At 41.0% G+C, this 23,492-nt stretch overlaps 1 protein-coding gene across 1 annotated transcript in view; it reads left to right on the forward strand.

Annotated features, from left to right (window-relative positions):
- Positions 1 to 811: 811 nt before the first annotated feature.
- The window catches only part of LOC117348656 (threonine--tRNA ligase 2, cytoplasmic-like), a 68,406-nt gene continuing 45,725 nt past the window's right edge, over positions 812 to 23,492 (forward strand). Inside the window, exons 1-5 of the mRNA XM_033921007.1 lie at positions 812 to 1,337; positions 11,608 to 11,697; positions 17,115 to 17,305; positions 18,321 to 18,444; positions 21,448 to 21,569. Coding sequence (XP_033776898.1) covers positions 1,125 to 1,337; positions 11,608 to 11,697; positions 17,115 to 17,305; positions 18,321 to 18,444; positions 21,448 to 21,569 — 740 coding nt within the window. The 5' untranslated portion in view covers positions 812 to 1,124. The remainder of the gene's footprint in view (positions 1,338 to 11,607; positions 11,698 to 17,114; positions 17,306 to 18,320; positions 18,445 to 21,447; positions 21,570 to 23,492) is intronic.

Here is a 23,492-nt window from a genome sequence, read left to right on the forward strand (position 1 = left end):
GTTCTGCCCCCCCCAGCCTCCCCCGATGGTATCCATGCATGTGAAGATGTCACATATACACTTGTGCACGGGTGATGTCATCGCTTTGTGTCCACGCATGCCCCTTCCCGACACGATTTTTACGTGAAGCTTTTCAAAACCTGGACAAAGTGCTGAGTTTTGAAAAGCCATCCGGACTGCCGAACATGTCCTCGAAAAGGAGGCCATGTCCGGGGAAATCTGGACGTCTGGTAACCCTAGAGGTACAGAAAGGGGTGGGTAATGGGCAAATTCAGGCCATTACTTTAAGTTGCACACATGCATGTAATTATAGAATAAAGGCATCCACGCCTACATGTAGGTAAAGGTTTGCACCACGTTTTCGTAAAAAAAAAAAAATAAAATTACAATACGTCTGTTGTTGAAACTTTTAAAATCTCTACTGATCGGCGTTGGGGGGGGGGTGAGGTACTCGGTACTTCAGAAATTTGAGAAACACTGCTATTGAGTGCTAAACTGTGATATATTTCCAGACTCTTTAGCTATCATCCTAGCTTTCAGATCCTTTATAAACCTGAAAGAAGTTTGCAATCCCAGGCTTCTCGACTCCTGAGCCCATCTGAAAGGGCCTGATTTGCTACAGGCGGGATCAAGCCCCAGAAGAAGGCGGGAGAAGAGAACGAACGCAGCTGCTGATTGGCAACAGGCGAAATCAGGGGAGGCCCCGGAAGAAGGTAGATGAACAGTGAGAACTCAGCAGCTGATTGGCTACAGGTGGGATCAACACCCAGAAGAAGGCGGAGAAGAGAGCGAACTCAGTTGCTGATTGAGTATAGGCAACCAGGAAGTAAAAACGAAGGGCAGGCTAGCTGCATATTAACAGTTAAACTTCCTTTGTCGGTGTCCTGCAGTGCTAAAATGAATCAATGAAGGGGACAAAAAAAAAAAGTCTGCATTCTTTCTTTTTCCGCATGTGGATTTGTTGCCATAGCTAGTACCAATGTAAGAGTTTTCATCCTTTTCCCGTTTAGGCGTTGACCCCTTCCATGCGTCCTGCTGCAGTTCTGTGAATCAATCCCAGTGAAGGATCCGTTGCCGCCCCCTTCTTTTACTTGCTCCGCCTTTCTAGTCCCCAGCCCGGGATCATGGCAGCGGAGATCGCTTCCCGTCTGGCTGCCCAGGAGGAAGAAATCGGCTTCCTGGCCCGGGAAATCGGCCGCTTGAAGGACCTGGAGGTGTTGGTCAGCAGCCCCGAGGTGGACAACCTGAGAAACGAGAACGAGAAGCTGCGCTATCGGATCGTGCACCTGCGCCGGAGCCTCAGAACCGAGGAAGAGCGGGGAGCCGCTGGCTGTACGGTGAGCAAATACCGGATCCTCCCTCACGTTTTTGCCTGCAGGACCCGGGAGAATGGCATGCATACATGCAGATAGGGTGCTTTGCTGTAAATGTTTTCTTGTCTAGTGCATTATTGCACGCTGCTCTTATTCTTCCACTATCCACGGGAAAAGGGTAAAACATTACTATATTGCAGGGCATTGAACTGACACCACTGTTTCCCCAATACTGAATGTTTGCTACATTAGAGCTGAGTTGATTGTTGTTTCCTCGAAAGAATTAGTATCTGTATCCATATAAGTATAGTTTTAGTAGTATCTTTTCACTGAAGGACGTGCAGGCAAACACTTTTTTTTTTCTTGTAGACCAGAACAAGAATAGCTATTTTAACTTTCATGGGAGAATATCGCAAAGATTGAAGCAAAATTAAGGTTGGCTATAATTCTTTAACTTGTGAAAAGTAATTACATTAAGCATAGACATTCGCTATTTTGTCTTAAGAAATTCCCAAGTAAGCATTAAAGGGGTTCATTACACTTTTGTCTGCTCTGATCAGTTAGTACTTTATGGTAGGAGGGGGGTTGAGGCTATCTTCTCTAACTCTTACCTTCTTGTAGCTTATTGCCTTTTTGTCAATTCAGTTTTGCATGTGTAGTTTTTGCTGCTTGTTTGTTTTTACCTATATAGTATTCATGAGTAAATGAAGGAGCAGTTAAGATATTTGTTATCTACTTGAAGTGCCATTTTGGAGAAACTACTAAATTGGAAACAAGTCTATTTCTTAGAAATACAGGAATGCTTTTACTTAAGTTTTACACTTCATGTTTAAGTGCAAAGCCTGTGTATGAATTCTTGAGGACTCTTAGCATGTTCCTATACAGTTACATTACTGAAAGACTCTGTACCATGTAATATGTATACCGACAGTGCAGATGAATATGCTGCATTTTAGTAAAAGGACCCCATAGTTACAGGCAGTTATTGATTGAGAAATATTTAGATTGTATGTAAATGTGCACAGAAATGTTACACTACGAAATAGATTCAAGAAAGTGTGGGGAAAAATACAGGCACAAAGAGCCAATTCTATAATGGCAATTGTGCACAAAACTGCTGTTATTGAACAAAGCTTAAGTCAGCATGTACATGCCTGACTTTAGCACCAGCACTTTTGCCGTGTCAAAGGCTGGAGTTAATAATAATAGTTTATTTTTATATACCGCCATACCCGGTTCACATCAATCATTAACATACAGTACAAATAGATATTTAAAATTGAAATCATCTAAAATTTCAGCAAAGTTAAAAGCTTACAGTGGGAAAATACAAACAATTTAAAATGAGATAAAAATTATAAGTAAGTAATAAGATACATTAGGTTGCCAGTCTATTGAATAATTGAGTTTTTATCTGTTTTCTAAAATCAAGATAAGAGGAAGCTTCTAATGCAATTTTGGCAAGCAATGTATTCAGTGTGGCCGCCTGAAAAGAAAAGGTTTTGTCGAGGAATCTTTTGTAATGACAGGATTTTATTGAGGGATATGCAAACATGTATACTCTTCGAGAGCTCTTATTAATGTAACTCAGGGTAAAATAAGGGGTAAGATAGCCTGGTAGCATGCCAAATACTGCTTTGTAGCAGATACATGAGAACTTAAATAAGACTCTGGATTCCAATGGCAGCCAATGAAGCTTTTGATAGAATGGAGTAATATGCTCCCATTTTTTTTCAACCAAAAATAAGACGAACAGCCGTATTCTGAACTACTCTCAACTTTTTGAGAATTTTCTTAAAAGCACCCAAATATACGATGTTACAGTAGTCCAGAATACTTAAAATGGAAGATTGAGTTAACAAGCGAAAAGAGGCTTCATCAAAGTACTTCTTGATGGTGCGGAGCTTCCAAAGCACTGAAATGTTTTTTTTAAATATTAAATCAGAATGTTTTTCCAATGTGAGGTGTTTATCCAAAGTTACTCAGGCTTGGGGGGCCTGTTCCCCAGTGGCAGTGGCTTGGGGGAGGGCAGGGAGAAAGAAAGAAAGAGGGCAGGCAGGGAGACAGAAGGAAAGAAGAGAAACGGAAAAAAAAGAAAGGGGGCATGAATAGAGAAAAAAGAAAGGGAGGCAGGGAGAGAGGTAGAAATATTTTTAAAGATTGTTCAATAATATAATCCATCCCATTTACATGTATCATTGTTTCTTTGATTTTATCATTGGGAGTTGCTAAAAAAAAAATTTTTTTTTCTGAATTTAATTTGAGTTTGAAGGCAGCCATCCAGAGTTCAATCTGATTTAAAATAGTTGATAATGAATTTGTAAACTCAGATGACAGACATGTTAGCGGGATGACTATAGTGATGTCATCCGCATAAATATAGAATTTACGCTCTGTAAATGTGCATAAGTGATAATATTCTATAACTTATGTGTGCAACTGCAAGACATGTCACCTACTTCATCTATGTGCAAGCCCCCTTTCTAGTTTCACACTATAGCAGTGGTTTCCAACCAGTTGAGTTTTCAAGAAATCCTTAATGAGGATGCCCATGCTTCTCCTGTGGCCACATCCCTGTTTCAGATTTGTGCACTCGAACTGACGCACATCATTTTATAGATTACGCTGACCAAGTTGTGCACGGAACTTCTAATTAGTGCCAATATTATGAGTTAATTGCCAATTATCAGTGCCAGTTGGTCTTGTTAATTGTTTAACTGATATGTGCACGGAACTTCTAATTAGTGCCAATATTATGAGTTAATTGCCAATTATCAGTGCCAGTTGGTCTTGTTAATTGTTTAACTGATATGTGCACACAACTTATGGTGCTACATACAGAATTTGGGCCTTAAATACCTGGGGGCTAGATGCACTAAAGCAGGGGTGCCCAATAGGTCGATCACGATCGACTGGTAGATCGCCAAGGCAAAGTGAGTCGATCGCGGAGCCCATCTCGGGCTCTGTGATAGACTCACTTTGTCTTGGCGATCTACCGGGCCGATCAGCCTTCCTCTCCCCGAAGTCAATTCTGCCGTTAAAGAGGAAGTTCTGGCCAGCCAATCACTGCCTGGCTGGGCTAGAACTTCCTCTCTGATGGCAGAATTGACGTCGGGGAGAGAAATGCTGTTCGGCTGCCGCAGGGAATCAGGGAGAGCTTGGGGCGGAAGCTTTGGGGCCTGTTATTGGATGGCGGCGGCGGCGGCTTGGGGGCCTGTTCCCCAGTGGCAGTGGCTTGGGGGAGGGCAGGGAGAAAGAAAGAAAGAGGGCAGGCAGGGAGACAGAAGGAAAGAAGAGAAACGGAAAAAAAAGAAAGGGGGCATGAATAGAGAAAAAAGAAAGGGAGGCAGGGAGAGAGGAAGAAAAAGTTGGGGGAGGGAATGAGGTCTGTAGGAGAGGAAGCATACAGGCTGAAGGGAAGAAAGATTGGATGCACAGTCAGAAGAAGAAAGTGCAACCAGAGACTCATGAAATCACCAGACAACAAGGTAGGAAAAATTATTTTATTTTAAATTTAGTGATCAAAATGTGTCTGAATTTATATCTACTGTCTATATATTACACTATGGTCCCCTTTTACTAAACCGCAATAGTGGGTTTTAGCGCAGGGAGCCTATGAGCGTCGAGAGCAGCACTGGGCATTCAGTGCAGCTCCCTGCGCTAAAAACTGCTATCATGGTTTAGTAAAAAGGGAGGGGGTATATTTGTCTATTTTTGTATGGTTGTTACTGAGGTGACAGTGCATAGAGTCATTTGCTTTGACCTCTGAAAAAATCCCGGAATAGGAATGATAATTAACATTTTCTATGCATACAGTGTGCTTTGTGGTTTTTTTATTTTTATTTTATTGTTGGTAGATCATTTTGACTTGGTCATTTTAAAAGTAGCTCGCAAGCCCAAAAAGTGTGGGCACCCCTGCACTAAAGTCTCCCATCGAATGATTGTTGTTAAACCAATTTGACTGGTTTAGTGACTGATTGGATTTGCTGACCTTATGCACAAAATGGCTCACCACATGGTTTTCCATGTGGTCGTACATTCTCCAATTCTGACATGCAAATGAGGTCATCCAATCGATGCCCTAACCTTGCATGCCAGAATTGGAATGATGTTTCCAACCAAGACCTGTCAGCAACTGTGTTATCGACAGGTCTGCCTGTTTTGTTATTTTTTTCTCTGTGGGCTATCAGGATATAGAGAGAGGGGCCTTAGGCATCTGAGCCAATGAGGGCCTGTACATCCCAGGATACACCAGGAAGGGGAAGGCCTGCCATTTTGGAGTGGTGGGCCTGTGAGCAAGAGAGACTGGGCATCCCTCCTGCTGTCATCTATTTTTGAGGTATGGGGATGGTTTGGGTGGCTGGTGGCAGGAGGGAGTTAGCATCCCTCCTGCTGATTTTTTTTTTTTTTTAGGAAGGGGAGCAGGGAAGAGGAGGAGAGGGGTTGGTTGGGGGGTGTCACCAGGCCGGGCTGGGCCCAAGCGGGTATGGCTGAGAGAGCCCAAAACACAAGGCGCTGACTGAGTGGCTAATCAGTTCCCAATTGGAATGGTGGATCAAGTAATAAAAATACCTGGATTGATTCCAAGTTAAAATACTTTATTCCTTCAGGAACTTCAATTTTCAGAAAAACCCAAAATAACATTCATGGTTCAAAAGGAAAACTGGGCTTTCAAAAATAAATCCCAAAATGGCCTTCCTTGGCCTATGTTCCTCCTGGTCCACTCAAACTTCTGACACCAGGGACTGCTTACAACTCCCAGTACTATATTCAACTGGTTCCCAAAAATGCTTTCACCCAGTTTCTATTCAAAATTGTTACTGGCAGCGTCAGACTGGATCTTGCCTCTGAGCTCTTCTGACTGCAGAGCTCAGGGCAGAAGGAACCTCCTCCCACAATGACCATTGGTTGTGATCCCTCCCCAACAGGACCCACAATCCAGTCAACAGGAAAACCAAAAAGGAAAAAATATTCAAAAAGACCACTGCCATGGCTGTGCAATGCAAACTGCCACAGCCTAGAAAAACTCAGATTCTTTCAAAAGAAACTTGCAAAAACCTTCACTTGGCATTAAGGCTCTACAGTAAACTTTCCAAACTTGAGTTTACTGGGGCAGCCAGCCCCTTTACTTCCTCAACTAACTAGCAAACCGTTTTAACTTCTAAGTTTGCTATTTGGCAAAATCCCAGTATAACCTCAGTTCAAATACAATCAGTTTCCATGTCACACAGGTCAGTTTCAGTATTTCCCATACTAAAGTCCATGACTTCTTCAGGGTTTAAAAACTCTTCATTCTCAGAAGTTTCATTCATAAAATCTTCTAACATTTCAGAATCAATAGGATTAGATCTGACCTGTGTATTCTGTTGGGGTATGCTGCTTCTGAAAAATTAACATTAATGGAGGTAAGCAGATAGATAGGTTAAAAAGTGACAAATCTCCAGGCCCGGACAGAATCCACCCTAGGGTTTTGAAGGAACTAAAGGAGGAAATAACAGAACTACTACAGCGGGTTTGTAACCTATCTCTGAAAACAGGCATGATCCCGGAGGATTGGAGGATAGCTAATGTTACGCCCATCTTTAAAAAAGGATCGAGAGGTGACCTGGGAAACTATAGACCAGTGAGTCTGACCTCGGTTCTGGAGAAAATGGCGGAAGCACTGATAAAAGAAAGCATTGTTGAATATCTAGATAGAAACAAACTGATGAAAACAAGCCAGCACGGCTTCTGTAAGGGAAGATCGTGCCTAACAAACTTATTGCACTTCTTCGAAGGCTTTAACAAACAAATGGACAAGGGGGACCCCATAGACATCGTATACTTGGATTTTCAAAAGGCCTTTGACAAGGTACCCTATGAACGCCTACTACGGAAACTGAAGAACCATGGGATGGAAGGAGACGTTCATAGATGGATCAAAAATTGGTTGGTAGGTAGGAAGCAAAGGGTAGGAGTGAAGGTCCACTACTCTGACTGGAGGAGGGTCACAAGTGGTGTTCCGCAGGGGTTGGTACTCGGACCGCTGCTGTTCAATATATTTATAAACGATCTAGAAACAGGGACAAAGTGCGAAGTAATAAAATTTGCAGATGACACCAAACTATTTAGTGGAGTTGGAACTAAAGGGGACTGTGAGGATTTACAAAGGGACCTGAACAAACTAGAAAAGTGGGCAACGAGATGGCAGATGAAGTTTAATGTAGAGAAATGTAAAGTCTTGCATATAGGGAAAAGAAACCCGAAGTACAGCTATACGATGGGAGGGTTGGTAATGGGTGAAAGTACTCAAGAAAAGGATTTGGGGGTAATAGTGAACAAGACAATGAAGCTATCGGCACAGTATGCAGTGGCCTCTAAGAAGGCGAATAGAATGCTAGGTATTATTAAGAAAGGTATTACAACCAGAACGAAAGAGGTCATCCTGCCGTTCTATCGGACTATGGTGCGCCGGCATCTGGAGTATTGCGTCCAATATTGGTTGCTGTACCTTAAGAAGGATATGACGATACTCGAGAGGGTTCAGAAAAGAGCAACGCGATTGATAAAAGGTATGGAAAACCTTTCATAATGCTGAAAGATTAGAGAAACTGGGGCTCTTTTCCCTGGAAAAGCGGAGACTCGGAGGGGACATGATAGAGACTTACAAGATCATGAAAGGCATAGAGAAAGTGGAGAGGGACAAATTCTTCAAACTTTCAGAAACTACAAGAACGAGAGGGCATTTGAATAAATTAAGAGGGGACAGATTCAGACCCAATGCTAGGAAGTTCTTCTTCATCCAAAGGGTGGTGGATGCCTGGAATGCGCTTCCAGAGGGTGTGATAGGACAGGGTACGGTGTCAGGGTTCAAGAAGGGATTGGATGAATTCCTGAAGGAGAAAGGGATAGAAGGGTATAGATAGATAGGAAAAAAAAAGGGATAGAAGGGTATAGATAGAGATCATTATACAGGTCCTGGACCTGATGGTCTGCCGCGTGAGCGGACTGCTGGGCAGGATTGGCCCCTGGTCTGATCCAGCAGAGGCACTGCTTATGTTCTTATGATCCTAGAAACTGGTCTTCCTTCAATACACTGTTTCCTCTCCAGCTTGGGTTGGTTCAGTGGCTGCCTCCACTCTGAGCACTGCTGCTGGCCCTTATAAGCCTCAGGGTAATGAGCTACAGGTGTTGCTTGTTACTGGCTAAAATGGAGACTAGAAGGTTCTTGGTGTCGTCTTGAACTGGATCCCCCATGAATGTGAGTTGTCTTGTAAACATTCCCCCTAAGAACACTATTCCCAGCACTACTAGTTCCACCTGCACTTTGTTCCCCCCTTTCCTAATTCAAGTGAAAACAAATAGGTATTTTCCTTCTCATGACTGAACCTTGCCTGACTGGTTCTAGTTCTGGGTTGAGGTGTTGGTAGGGTTCTTCCATTTTGGGACAGTGTTTTACCTGCCTAGTCCTAGGCACAGGCGTTTTCTTACCACCCTTCTCAGTCGTCTACCCTGTGACAGGGGGCATGGCGGGGGTGGGGGGGTGTCGGCAACCCTCTTGCTGATTTTTTTGATATTGGGGTCATTCGTCAAGGGGGGGGGGCTTTTTTCTTTTCGTTTTTTTTGTAACACATACACATCTATGCCATAAAAAAAGAAAAGAAAGAAAACAGCCCCAAAAGCATTATATTTCCTTCCCTTAGGGGTAAAAATAGAACTTTTAAGAGATTCAGCCACTCTTTCATTTTCAAACTAACCGAGCTCTGGAATGAGTTACCGCTTTCAGTTAGAAGTCTAGGCCCCTTCATTTTATTTTGGAAAGCTCTGAAAACTTTCTTGTTTACTAAACACTTTGGAAACTAAGCCATTCTAGATTACATTCTTCTTCTATATTTATGTACTATATTTACATTATTGTAAACCGAGTCAAGCACTTTTTGGTTGAAGACCCAGTCTATAAAATTAAGCTTTAGTTTAGTTTAGTTTAGTTTAAAAGCTGAGTGGCAAGAGGCCGCTTTGGGGCTTCCCCTGCCATGCAGCTGTTCGGGCTTCCCCAAACCAGCTCTGCGCATTTGTCAGTCGCTCTCACAGCGACTGATCGGACAGGATTACGGTGAACAATCATTTGCATGCAAATCATTTGCATGCAAACTTGTTAGAACATCTATCACTGTTCCCAAGTCAGCCAAAAAACCAGCCAACAGCGGCTGACCATGCAGCTACGTACATAACTACTAATTAGTGCCAATTATTACATTACATTACATTAGAGATTTCTATTCTGCCACTACCTTGCGGTTCAAGGCGGATTACAAAAGAGTAGAGATTTTACAATAGAAGATCTCTGGTTATTTTTAGAGAGGGTAAAAAGAGAGTCAGGTTGATTTGGGGGTCAGGAAGAAGATGGGGGGGAAGGAAGGTACTTGTGGTGTTAAGACTTTGGCAGGGATTTCTTGGAGTATAGTCTTTTTTTCTTTTCTGAACGTCTTGTAGTCTGGGGTTGTTATCAATAGATTGGAGATTTGGATGTCTAGTTTTGCTTTTTGGGTGGCTAGGAGGCCGTCGTATAGTTTTTTCCGTTTAACTTCTTTGATTGGAGGATGTGTGAATGGGTTGTGATTTTTCCTATGCCTATGCCTATACAAGAGATAGAGGGTTACAATAGAAGATCTCTGGTTATTTTTAGAGAGGGTAAAAAGAGAGTCAGGTTGATTTGGGGGTCAGGAAGAAGATGGGGGGGAAGGAAGGTACTTGTGGTGTTAAGACTTTGGCAGGGATTTCTTGGAGTATAGTCTTTTTTTCTTTTCTGAACGTCTTGTAGTCTGGGGTTGTTATCAATAGATTGGAGATTTGGATGTCTAGATTTGCTTTTTGGGTGGCTAGGAGGCCGTCGTATAGTTTTTTCCGTTTAACTTCTTTGATTGGAGGATGTGTGAATGGGTTGTGATTTTTCCTATGCCTATGCCTATACAAGAGATAGAGGGTTACAATAGAAGATCTCTGGTTATTTTTAGAGAGGGTAAAAAGAGAGTCAGATTGATTTGGGGGTCAGGAAGAAGATGGGGGGAAGGAAGGTACTTGTGGTGTTAAGACTTTGGCAGGGATTTCTTGGAGTATAGTCTTTTTTTCTTTTCTGAACGTCTTGTAGTCTGGGGTTGTTATCAATAGATTGGAGATTTGGATGTCTAGTTTTGCTTTTTGGGTGGCTAGGAGGCCGTCGTATAGTTTTTTCCGTTTAACTTCTTTGATTGGAGGATGTGTGAATGGGGTGTGAGTTTTCCTATGCCTGGTTGGGGTAGTCTGGATGAGGCGGTTGTTCAGGTAGGTTGGGTTGTCTCTGTTTATAGTTTTGAATAGTATACAGTAAAATTGAAATAGTATTCTTTCTGGAATTGGAAGCCAGTGTGAGTTGAGGTATGCCTCTGTAATGTGGTTGTATTTCTTCAGTGAGTATACAAGCTTCAGAGCTGTGTTTTGAATTGTTTGTAATTGTTTTATCATTGTTGCAGGGCAGGGGAGGTAGAGGATGTTGCAATAGTCTAGCACAGTGGTTCCCAACCCTGTCCTGGAGGACCACCAGGCCTTTTGGGTTTTCAGGCTAGCCCTAATGAATATGCATGAGAGAGATTTGCATATAATGGAAGTGAGAGGCATGCAAATCTGCTCCATGCATATTCATTAGGGCTATCCTGAAAACCCGATTGGCCTAGTGGTCCTCCAGGACAGGGTTGGGAACCACTGGTCTAGAAGACCTAGGATTAGGGATTGTACTATAAGCTGGAATTGTATTCTTTCAAATAATTTTCAGATTTGTCTTAGGTTTCTCATAACTGCAAATGACTTCTGTATTGTTTTATTTATTTGTGGTTGCATAGTGCAGCATCTGTCTATGTCATTCCTAGTAGTTTTAGGGTGGTTTGAATGGGGTAGTTGATTGAATTTATTTCTATATTGGTTATGGTTGGAACTTTGTTGTTCTCGAGGAGGATGAATTTTGTTTTGTCACCAGTTATCACCAGTTAGTGCAATTTAAGGGCTATTATTGGTATTTAAGACCAGTTGATGCCTAATTTAACAATTAAGATCCACAACTAGCATTTATTCTAGAACTTGTGCATCCAAATTTGTATGCTAATTTGAAACCTGGATGCAAAACTTAATAGAATCCAGCCCTACGCCTTTTTTGTTTCTCGGAAACTTTTCATTTCAGAAAGTAATAAAATAGTTGCATGCTAGATGTCAAGAAACTGTACATATGTGTGTCCAGGGTTAGCAGATGTGTTCTTTTTATTTTACATATCTTATTGTCTTTTAGAGTTCTCTTAATGGAAACCTTGGTGCTGCTGAGAATAAGAGAAAAGAGAAGAGAAAAGAGAGGGAAATTCCTGTTGGACAGACTGAAAAGGTAATTACTGTTCTGTATTCGAGTCTTAACGACTTGATGAACATCATCAAGTTTTCATGGTACAATACAGAAGTAGATTGCCAGGCCTTTCTTCTGCACAGTATAAATTTGATGTTGTCACCATTGTCGCATCAAATGTGATCCTATGCCTCCAACACTACCCATCTGCTGCAGCCCATAATTATTCTGACATCTCCACTGAAACCTGTCCACCTTGGGAGACCCAGCTGGTAGTGAAACTATTGACAGCATAGCTTTCAGCTTCTCAGATCCACGCAAGCCAAAGTGGCACAACTAGCCCATTTACCATGACTGGAGATTCTGTAATAGTAATACATGCACTCATTTTTAGTCTGTTTGGCAAATGCGTATGTTAGAACAGTGGTTATCATTATAATGGTTTTGAAAAGCAGCACATCTGAGCTGTATGACAGGAGGATGTGGCAGCAGTAGACATGAAATAAAGCATTCCTCTTCCTCCTTCCACCATTGAAATGGAGAATTAAATTGGCTGTGGGGTGGCGGACAGAGACAAGATGGTGGGTAGCATGGACTATAACTACTATTCTGAGTCTGACCAGAGATCTATCAAGCTCGGTATCCTGTTTCCAAATGTAGCTATTCCAAGCAACAAATACCTGGCAGGATCACAAACAGTAGCAAGCCTCCATGCTGTTTACCCCTCGGGGATAAGCGCTGGATTTCTCCAAGTCAGCCTTAAAAGTTTTAAACTTTTCCTCCAGGAACTTGAGAAAATCATTTTTAAACCTAGCTGTTATTACTGTTTTTACCATAGCTGACCCCCCTTGTATAAAACCGCGAAAGCGTTTTTGAGCTCAGGCCTGTACGCTGAATGTCCTGCGCTGCTCCTGATGCTCATAGAAACTCTTGAGAGTTGAGAACAGCACAGAGCATTCAGCATGCTGGCCTGCGCTAAAAACTGCTTTCACTGTTATGTAATAGGGGGGTTAATTATTTATTGACGGAAGAAATATCTGAAATACTACAGTAGAGTCTCAATTATCAAACCTTCAATAATCCGACTGTCTGGCATATCTTATAGACAACCCTCCCCCCAATGATGTCATCACAGCTTTTTTTCTGACTTTCTCAGTATCTGATTCAGTGGAAGGGCAGCAACCTACTTCTGTTTGTCTTTGCTACTGATTTTATTTACTTATTCATTCAGTTTCTATATCATTATCCCAGGGGAGCGTAGAATGGTTTACATGAATTTATTCAGGTACTCAAGCATTTTCCCCATCTCTTCCGGTGGGCTCACAATCTAATGTAAGCCCTTGCCTTACAAAGACTGTTAAAATCCTTGGTGCTCTTTTTTGACAGCCATTCTAGTCTCAAGTTTCAGATTGACTTGTTTATGTTTATTAAAATTTGTTATCCCGCAATTTACTACAGATCAAAGCGGCTTACAAAGCACAATGAAATCAGTTAAAACAAGAAAAGAATGCCATTATCAATAGGAAAGACCTAATCTAAATTGTGAGGACAGAAAAAATAAACCCTTCCTTTTGTTGTAGTCTCGTGAATGCAGTCTTCTCATGTCCACCCACAATCTAAAAATTACCTCAAATTAAATGCTAAATTGGAAGAAAAATGAGTTTTCAACATAGACTTAAATTTTCCAAATTAAAGATCACTTCGAATAACTTGTGGAAGGTTGTTCCATAAGAATAGAGATATATCTATTTAGGTATTTATTTACCGCCTATCAAAATTATCAAAGCGGTTAACAATTAGGTACTCAAGCATTACACCTATCTGTCCCAATAAAAAGAAAAAAGCAGAATTACAAATTGATTCATAATAAGCCATTTTTGGTGAGGGAAATACCAGTCTTTGAGAGTCAACTGACCTTAATGTACATGTAGGAGTTGGAATGGTTACTCCAGCCAAGTATGATGGAGCTGCATAGCGTAGAGTTTTAAAAGTCTGCCAAGAAGCCCTCTGGAGATCAAGATGGCATCGGGAGCGGACACCTGAGCGAGCTGTACTGCTCGTTGTTCCTGGACTCGCGTTGTGTGTTTCCTCCCCAGTAGCGATATGGGGAAGAGGAAGGGAGTTTCCCGCTTGGTCCCTCCGGTGGCTGAGTCCCCTCAACGGCTGATCCATACAACGTTAACGAGCGTCTTTGCTTTTTCGAGTGAGGAGACCTGAACTACTTCGGGAGGAAGCTCGGAATCCCCGGGGAACCTCAGCACAGAGAGTTGGGCTATGTTGAGTCCCAAATAGAGGCTGGTTCCTCCTCAGCCCGGAAGTGCACTAGTGCAGAGAACGGCTGGAATCCGGTGGCCCTGAGAGGGAGAGCTTGATCCCAGTATAGGAGGGACATCCCCACTAAGCCCTTCGGAAGAAGGAGGAGACAGGAACCATCAGAAATCTCCCTGCACTTTAGAGGAAGAGGTGAGAGGTGCTTCGAGAGGGAATACTATCAGTTTTGGGGAGATGAAGAAACCAGACAAGATAGATATGGAGGCGCTATGGCAGGCCATATCAGTCATGGATTCCAATCTCAAATTGACTTTATCTACAATTAAAACAGATTATGGAACTGTCTTTTCCAAGGTGGAGCAACAAGGGGTACTTCTTATTAATTTGAAGGAAAAGTTGGAGGAAGAGGAAAAGAATTTGAATGATGTAAAGAAGGTACAAATGGAACTGGTTAAGGAGAGATCTTATGTTTCCCGCAAGATGGAGAATTTTGAAAATCAACTGAGGAAAAACAATTTAAGATTTCTGAATTTTCCAAAATGTCCTATTTTATCACCAGTTGAGATGGCTAGGAAATATTTTCGTGAAACTTTAGCCATTCCACCAGAAAATTTACCTCCAATTGTTAGAGTTTACTATTTGAATATAAAGATACCACAAGGGGGGATCCACTCCTACAGAAACCCTAGTGGATAAAGCAGTGGTTATGAATTTATCTTAATTTTTGGAGAATTCCCTTGAAGTTGTCACTCAGAGAACTACCATGTTGTTGACTCTAGCCTTGGAGAGTGATAGGGAATTTATTCTTCGTATGTATTTTCATCATTTAAATGATAAGTTTTTGGGCTCTAATATTCGAGTTTTTCCAGATTTAGCTCAGAGAACCCAGAGACGTAGTAAGGAGTTCTTGTCCTTGAGACCAAGAACTCTAGCCTTAGGGGCTGCATTTCTTGTTAAATTCCCTGCAAAGTGTTATGTATCTTATCAAGATAAGAATTTTCTTTTCTTTGAGCCTAAACAACTTTTGGAATGTATTGGATCAAAAGAAAGATTGGTAACCATGTCTAGTGATGTATGACCCGCCAGCTGGCTGTAATTCGGGAATCTAATGCCGTGACCTTAATTAACTGTGTTATTTCTATTTGGAAGCTTATTTCTTTTCTTGATCTTTGCTTTTTGTGGACTAAATAAGATATAGTTAATGTTTCCTTTATAACTCTTATTGAATATATTCTTTGGATCTGTAGCATCGTGTAAAGCAATGCTTGTATCTAAAATTGCAAATCTTATAAATAAAAAAAAAGTCTGCCAAAGAATTTTAAATTTATATCTATAATGTACAGGAAACCAGTGTAAACTTATCAACAGAGGAATGATAAGATCATATACTTTAGCCTTGACTAGAAGCCTAGCTGCAGAATTTTGTAAGGTGTGTTACTTACGTAGAGGTGTTTCATTGATTCTATAATATATTGAACTTGTTATTACAAAGGCATGAATAAGTGTGTGAATGGAGTCAAAATCTAAAGTCTTACTGACTGAATGAATATATCTAAGCCTTTTTAAAAATACCTGACCTATCTGCTGTTCCTCATTGCATTCGGTCCATCCTCTCCTATCTACCACACTCCAAAATTTGTGCCCTTCTTAGTCTGGTTAGTACTCATATTGACTACTGTAATTCCCTTTACTCTGGTCTACCTTTATATTCTCTCTAGTATTTATAACTGGTCCAACCCACCTGCTGTTTGTTTACTTCATGTCCCTGCACTTCTCCCTGAACATTGGATACCGCTCTCCTTTTGTATATAGTTCAAACGCCTGACTCTTTCAGATGATTTGCACATGGTAACGAATGTGCCTCCTTCAGTAATGGTGTAATATGATCGAATTGATGGGCTCTAATAATGATTCAGAATACTATAACTTACACAGGTATCTGTGACAAAAAAAATACGGTGAATGCTGCTGTCGAGTGCCATCCAATAGAAAGGCAGGAATCTTCAATACAGAAAGTGGTGCATCGAACCTTAGTAACAGTGTGTGACAAGTTTCAGCTTGTTTGGTGCAGTCAGTTGGTTGTGAGCTACAGTTGAGAGTTGGTGTGTTTTAAAGTGTTGGTTGAATACTTAAGCATTATCACAGGAAAGTTTACTACTTGTGCTCCAAGATTTATTAAGAAGTGTTTTAAAGTGTGCCATAAATCATGGATCACAAACAATGCATTAACATGAAAAAGTGATAAAGAAACGCACAAAAGGTTAAAATTAAAATTAGTTTATGGTGATGCTGCAGTGACTATGAAGATGATTTACAAGAGGTTCGAGAAATTTCATAATAGTTGTAAATCGGTTGAAGACGATGAGAGATCGGGACATCCTTCACCATCAAAAACCCAAGAGTGTTGAAACATTAAGCAAAATGATTCAGTCAAACAGGTAATTGACTATTGCGGAAGTTTCTTAGTTTCTGAACATCTCTTAAAAGGGCTTATTAGAGCATTTAAGAAATGATGTACATTGAAAACAACCCACGAAATGGGCAAACGGTTTCATCCTCCATAAAGACAATGCTCCGTGTCGCACATCGCTTCTAGTAAAGCAATTTCTGTCAAATAAAACCATTATGGTATGTCCTCATCCACCTTATGTACCAGCTCTGACCCCATGCAACATCTGGCTCTTCCTCAACATCAAAATGGCCACGAAAGGTAAACATTTTGAATCGATTCAAGACCCCAAGGCAGCCACGACGGTGCAACTAAAGATGCTCATGAAAGAGTACTTCTAGAACTGCTTCAGAAAGTGGCAAGAACAGTGGGATAAGTGTGTTGGAAGCGAGGGAGAATTAATGGCAATATGTCTTTTTATTGTAATAAATTTTTAAAATTTAAACATTCACCGTATTTTTTGATCACACCTCGTACATGTACGAGGTGTGATCAAAAAATACGGTGAATGTTTAAATTTTAAAAATTTCGTGGCCATTTGGGCATTTATGCCCAAAATACCCATTATGGTAATATTCTATAAAGGAAAGTGGGCGTCTGCTTTCCTGTACAGTGGGCACCCCATTATAGAGTTCAGTGTCTGCATTTTTTTATGTCATAATTTTGTTTTTTATGCCTTTCCCTTATGTTTTAGTTGGGTTTCTTTGTTTCTTGAAATTGTATGTGATTGCATTTACAGGTGCAGAGCATCCCTCCCTTCATAGAAGACAGGCTGAAGCTATATGAAAAGCTGAAGTCGGAGCACAATGCCTTACTTTCCCATAGAACAACCAAGGAGAGTAAGCCAATCAAAATAACGCTAGCCTCGGGAAAGGTGGTTGAAGGGGAATCCTGGAAGACAACGCCTTTTCAGGTAGCAGCTGGAATCAGGTGAGCAATGGTTTGACCAGACACTAACCACCAGATTCTGTTGCCCAAAGTAAGGCACTGATCACAGATCAACTTGTAAACTAATTAGATAATTAGATGTTAATAAATCATAATTGATATCAACAGGTACCTAATTGTTGGTAATTAGGAGTTAGCATGGATCTACCCTAAACACTATTCTACAACATGTGCCTAAATACAGCTCAAAAAGAGATGAGGTCGGGAGAATTCTCAGAAATTAGGTGCCACATTATAGGATACCTGCATTTCTGTGCCTTTAGCAAGCATAAACATTTATGTCCAAAGTTAGTCATGAAGGCCAGGATTCTCTCAACAGTGCTGATATTAGCGACCGCCAATTGCTTGTCAATCACGTGACGGCACCGTTTAGAGAATCGCGTCTCTGGGATAGGTAGGTGCTGGAAATGTAGTTAGGTTTTCAAGGCCAGCAGAAAGACTTGCATGGTGATGGCCTTTGCTTCTCATTGCCTGCCTCGGTCAGCCTGGGAAGTGGAAGGTTTGAGCCAATAGACTGAAACTAGGTCCCACTACTTGGCAGTGCTTTACACTGTTGCTAGATTCCTTACATGTAGATTTTTTTTTCCCCCTTCTGCTGCTTGGGCTTCCAGCTCAATCGGGGACTCTCCCTGGGGACACATTTTTCCCCGTCCCCGCAGGAACTCAATTTCCCTGTCCCGTCCCCACAAGTTTTATCACTGTCCCTGCCCCATTCCTGTAAGCTCCCTTTTGGGGACGGGAAAATGAGTTTGTGTGGGGACAGGGAAAAATTTGTCCCCACCTCATTCTCTACTGTGAACTATCTCTGTGACATCCATGACCCCAGCTGGCTCAAGAAACAGAAGCCAGACCAAGAATTGAACCCAAGTCTGCTGTTTGACAGTACTGCCCTTTGAGCCAGAATGTAAACCTCTAGTGTAAACAATTCATTCTGATGGTTAAAATAAAAGGTTCGTAAGTAATGTGAAACTAAATTCCAGTTTTTAAATCTGTTTAGTCGAGAATTAGCCGACAATTCAGTAATTGCTAAAGTGAACTGTGAATTATGGGATTTGGATCGTGTGTTGGAAGGCGATTCTCTCTTGGAGCTGCTTACTTTTGATAATGAAGAAGCTCAGGCCGTAAGTATTTTGAGAATAATTGTGCTTGCTTTTACTTGATTACAAGAAGTGACAACTAAAGTCAGAAAGAGGTTATAAAAAAACCACTGTTTGGATTTAGCTCACACCTTTTCATTGACATCAAGGCAAGTTATGTTCAGATGTTTGTCCTTTAGGTATCTTCTTGTACTACTGCATCACTACATTTTTAAGATCATTAACATGCATCATTTATTTATTTTTACATTTTAATACTCAGTTTACAAGTTAAAAATTATTGAAGCAGTGTACAGTTATAATCAACGTTTCCCTCCCCACCCATCCCTGAACCACACAGTGTTTGACTATGTATCTTCTAACCTCACATTTTTTTGCCTGTCTAGGATTTGCATTAACAGTAAAAAAGTCATTTTCTCCATCTGATTACAATAAGCCCTATTTACTAAATGTGAGCTAATGTGGTAGTGCAGTATAGTAAATGTAGCCTTAAGAGTTTGTACCTGAGACAGCAGGTTGAAGTGATTTGTCCAGATTTGCAAAGAATGTTTCTGGATTTTGAATCCTGACTTTCAGTTCTCAGCCTGGTGGCCTAAGCACTGGGCTACTTTAGCTTTTTTCCCAGCATTAGATCTTGCCCTTTGACAGCATAAGACACTTGGAAGGACCCTAGAAAAGCTTTAATTATATTGTAGTAATATTGTCTATGAATTGTTCTTTAGTGCCAGACTTGTGGGACAATGGAAGCCTTTAGGGACCCCATTTTTTTTAAAAAAATTTCATTTTGGACGTTATATTGAAAAGAACATTGCCATGAATGCTTGTTCCTAATGTTGGTTCTTTCTCTTTCTCTTTCTCCCCTCCCCCTCTAACTCTTGGTCTGGCATCTCTTCTTTTGCCTAACCTTTGATTCAGCATCTCTCACTTTGTTTTGTCTTGTATTTGATATACCTCTTGTACATGAGTATTAAGCGGTTTACAAAACTAATACAATAGGCACGTTGAACTACTCTCTCTGTCCCAAATGGGCTCACAATCTAAACTAAAGTGCCTAGAGAAAAACATCACTTGTATAAAAAGATAAATTGAAAGGAGGAAAGAAAGAAAAAGAAACCCCAGAAAACATCATAATATTAGCAACAGAGAACCCAAAGTAGGAAAAATAAAATTAAGGTTACATTTCAAAAATTAGAATAGTAGATTCAACAAATTGAATATATAAATTACAAATCGGGCAAAATAATAGAAAAATGAAAATAAAGAAATAAAACAGGAAGATTAAAACAAACCCAGCAAAAAACAAATAAGTTATGAGTTAAAATAAAATAAATTCCAGTCTGGTTCTAAGTTCAATCATCAGTCTGGTCCAAATATCCACTTTAACTTCACTTTTATTTTATTTTTCTTTCGAGCTTATGATTTATCTTTAATCTTATCTATTGTTTTGCCTTTTGTCTTTGTTTTGTTCTATTTCTATCATTTAAATTTCTCCAGAATTCTACTGTTCAACGGTTCCCCCTTCTGCATCTATTCCTTTCTCTCCTCTCTTCTACCTTCCAAAGTATTTAGATCAATGCTGTCTTGTTAAAATGTTTATTTTATTTTTATTTTTCCTCTAACTCTACTTTTCACTTCTCTATTACCCTCCAGGTACTTTAGTTAGATTGTGAGCCTTCGGGACAGTAAGGGAATTTTTCAAGTACCTTTCTTATTTCTAATCTTAATGTATATTTTCTGTAAACCGCTTAGAACCTAACGGATGTAGCGGTATATAAGAAATAAATTACATTACATTACATTACATTACATTACTACGTATGGAAGGCCAGTAGATCAAGGAAGGATCAATGCAAAGAGAATGGAGACTGTCTTCAAACAATTTCTATACAAATATTTTAACCTTTGTTAGGTGAGAGAGAGAACTGCTCTGAGGCAATGCAAAGAAGCGGTAGACTGCAGTGCTATGCCAGTCAATGGCATCATACCTGCCAGAGGAGAAGGAATTGTTGGATGTGTCTTGAAGCAGCTGATGACAGTGGGCCGGAATAGGAGGGAGTGAATGAAATGGGCAGATACCGAGGTAGAAGAGTGCCAGAGGTCGAAGAGGGCCCAAGAGCCAAAGGCAACAAATCTAGGAAGAAGAGGTAGGCCATAGAAGGTCCCCCGATGCTGGCACCACCCTGCCGCATGACACTCAGGCAGGCTCAACTGGTACAATCCAACTACACGGTCTTTGCCAACTGTCCTTGGTTCCAGCCTGCTGGACAGTGACATCTCAAATACCTCCAGGTCCTGGAGGGAGGGAGTTAACAGTTTGTCTGTCAGGTGTGGCGTGGTCCCATTAACATGAAAGGGAGCCGCGTTGAAATCAAAGCCCTGCCACCCCTGGTGAAAGAAAAACTGCAGGGCCCCACAGCCAGCTCCACTCACTGGAGCCGATCTTCTCCGGCACTACTGAGGAATTGGTCCCAACTGCAGCAGGTAAGAGGCCTATGACTGTTGGACCACAACTAACGGTTGAACAGGAAGAATCAGTAAATAATAAAAACTGGAGGATCCAGTCCAATAAAATCAGATTGAAACAAACAGGACAAAATAAGTGAGCATAAACTGAACAAAAAATGTAAAAATAAAACAAAATAAATAAAAATAAAGACAAATGGGAAAGGGAGGCACCACAACCTAACCAGGTGCCCTTCTTGAGTCCAGGGTCTCTACCCCTCTCTTCTGCCTGGTGTGGTATGATCTCTCACTCTCTCTCCTCCCCCCTCTCCATTCCCTCTCCTATTCATAGGTTCAGTATCTCTTCCTGCCTACCTTCTTCCCACCCATTCACCCAATGGTCTAACAAACTTGCTTGTTTTCCTGATAGTGATTAAGACCTCTGGCCACCCCTGGGGTTTTTCCCTTTGCTGCAACTTCTGTTGACCCTTGGGAGGGTTGACAGATTTAAACAAACATACCTTTTCGTGGTGTATTACCATAATTACATAATGATTAAACAAATAGTTGTCTTATTTTATGCAGGTGTACTGGCACTCTAGTGCACACATCCTTGGAGAAACCATGGAAAATTATTATGGAGGTTGTTTATGCTATGGCCCACCCATTGAGAATGGATTTTATTACGACATGTTTCTGAGTGACAGGTAAAGTATCTGTTTCTGAACTCAAGTTTTAACAAAATATTTCTAATGACATTTTATTAGAATGATATGAAGACATGGAGGGCAATAATCAAAAGAAATATCTAAGTCGGTTTTGAACATAGGGCACTAGTCGACCTAAGTTGGCAGCAGTAAAATGTCCATTCTCGAAAGGTATGTCTAAAAAATTTGTTTTTTGAATCATCTCTCTGGATGTCCAGGGATTTGATTGTCCAGACCAAAACTATGTCTATCTTTATACCACATTCTCGACCAAAAATTTGTCCAAGTCCCAAATGCCCAGAACAAGACCATTTGGACTGGCCACCCAGACATAGCAACAGAGCAGTGGGGCACTTTACTTGGCACTGCTATGAACTTCACAAAAAAGGGTGCCACATAAATATCTTACCAGAACTCGCTTATAGGTTATAATGAGCCCCCCAAAACCCACTATATCCACCTACCTACAACCCCGATATAGCCCTTAAGGCTGCAGGTGGCACCTATATGGCAGTACAGAAGGGTTGGGGGGGGTTTGGTGGGCTTACATTTTCTACCATGAATGTAGTGGTTAGAGTGGGTCCTCCTCTCTATGGTTCATTAGCCCAACCCCCAGACTACTTAAGTCACCTCTTTGCAGTTCTACTAGGCTTTCCTATGCCAGGTGCTGATGTTCCGGAGGTAGGTATGTACCTACCTATTCTGTACCTATTCTGAACTTTGTGGGGGGTGCAATGGGGTCAGTGAACACTGGGGGAATGTGTGTGGGTGTTTGACTCTGCAGTAGTTATTTGGTTACTTTCGATACCTTTTGGGCACTTATACCTGTCTTTAAATCGTCTAACTCATAATGTTTTGCCTAGGTAGTCTCATCAAACCTTCGATTATCCCTGCAGGATGTCTAAGTCTAGGTCGGGCACGAAAACAACAACGAAGGAGACCAGATGGTGCTCAATCCTTTTTATTATTATCAAACAGACTCTACATGATTGTATTTCGGCCCAAGAGGGCCTGCCTCAGGAATCTTGGTGTTGAGTGATAAAACCAAAGATGTGTCAATCCAAATGTCCAAGTATTACAATAAAAACACTAGAAAAAAAAATAATGGCTGATAACGATTGTAGCGAACACTGCTGCTCTGGAGGGAGGTATGTAGGGGTCACGGTTGAAGGGGTTCAGATAGTCGGCGGGCCGGATTTAAAAACTAAATGGGCCGGATGTGGCCCGCGGGCTGTAGTTTGCCCATGTCTGGTCTAGAGTAATCTACAAAGTTCCTATACTGTAGCATCTTTATACTGGTGCAAAATCTAAGAGATTCCAGTTTCTCCAGGTGCAATACAGCTGCTAGAACTATGAAATTCTTCTGTGCATGAAGGAAGAACAGGATCTGGGGCTTTTAGGTTGGATTTGTGTACTGCTGGAGCCAGCTTAATGTACTGACAAAAAAAGCAAACAAGATGCTAGGAATTATTTAAAAAGGGGTGGTTAACAAGGCTAAGAATGTTATATTGCTTCTGTATCGCTCCATGATGTGACCTCACCTTGTGTAATGCATTCAATTCGGGTCGCCTTATCTCAAAAAACGCATCTCTTTTTGCAAGCCTTTTTCTGATAGCAGTATATTATATTGAGTTATGGAGATGTATCTTCTCTTTAATGGATTTGATGAGTTGCACCCTCACCTTAATTCATGTTTCTATTTGTTTAGTCGTGTCTAGATTTTTGTAGCCATGTTATGTGTTTTATGCTATGTATGTTAATTGTGAGCCGCTTTGGCTAAAAGCGAATTATAAATATTTTAAATAAATAAATAAAAAAGATATAGCGGAAATAGAAAAGGTTCAAATAATCTTCTTAATGCACAAAAGAACATTGCCTCCTATTCTATGACTTCTTAATTTTGACAGGAGTGTCTCATGAGGA

The sequence above is a fragment of the Geotrypetes seraphini genome, chromosome 14, assembly GCF_902459505.1.
Source record: "Geotrypetes seraphini chromosome 14, aGeoSer1.1, whole genome shotgun sequence".
Taxonomy (NCBI): domain Eukaryota; kingdom Metazoa; phylum Chordata; class Amphibia; order Gymnophiona; family Dermophiidae; genus Geotrypetes; species Geotrypetes seraphini.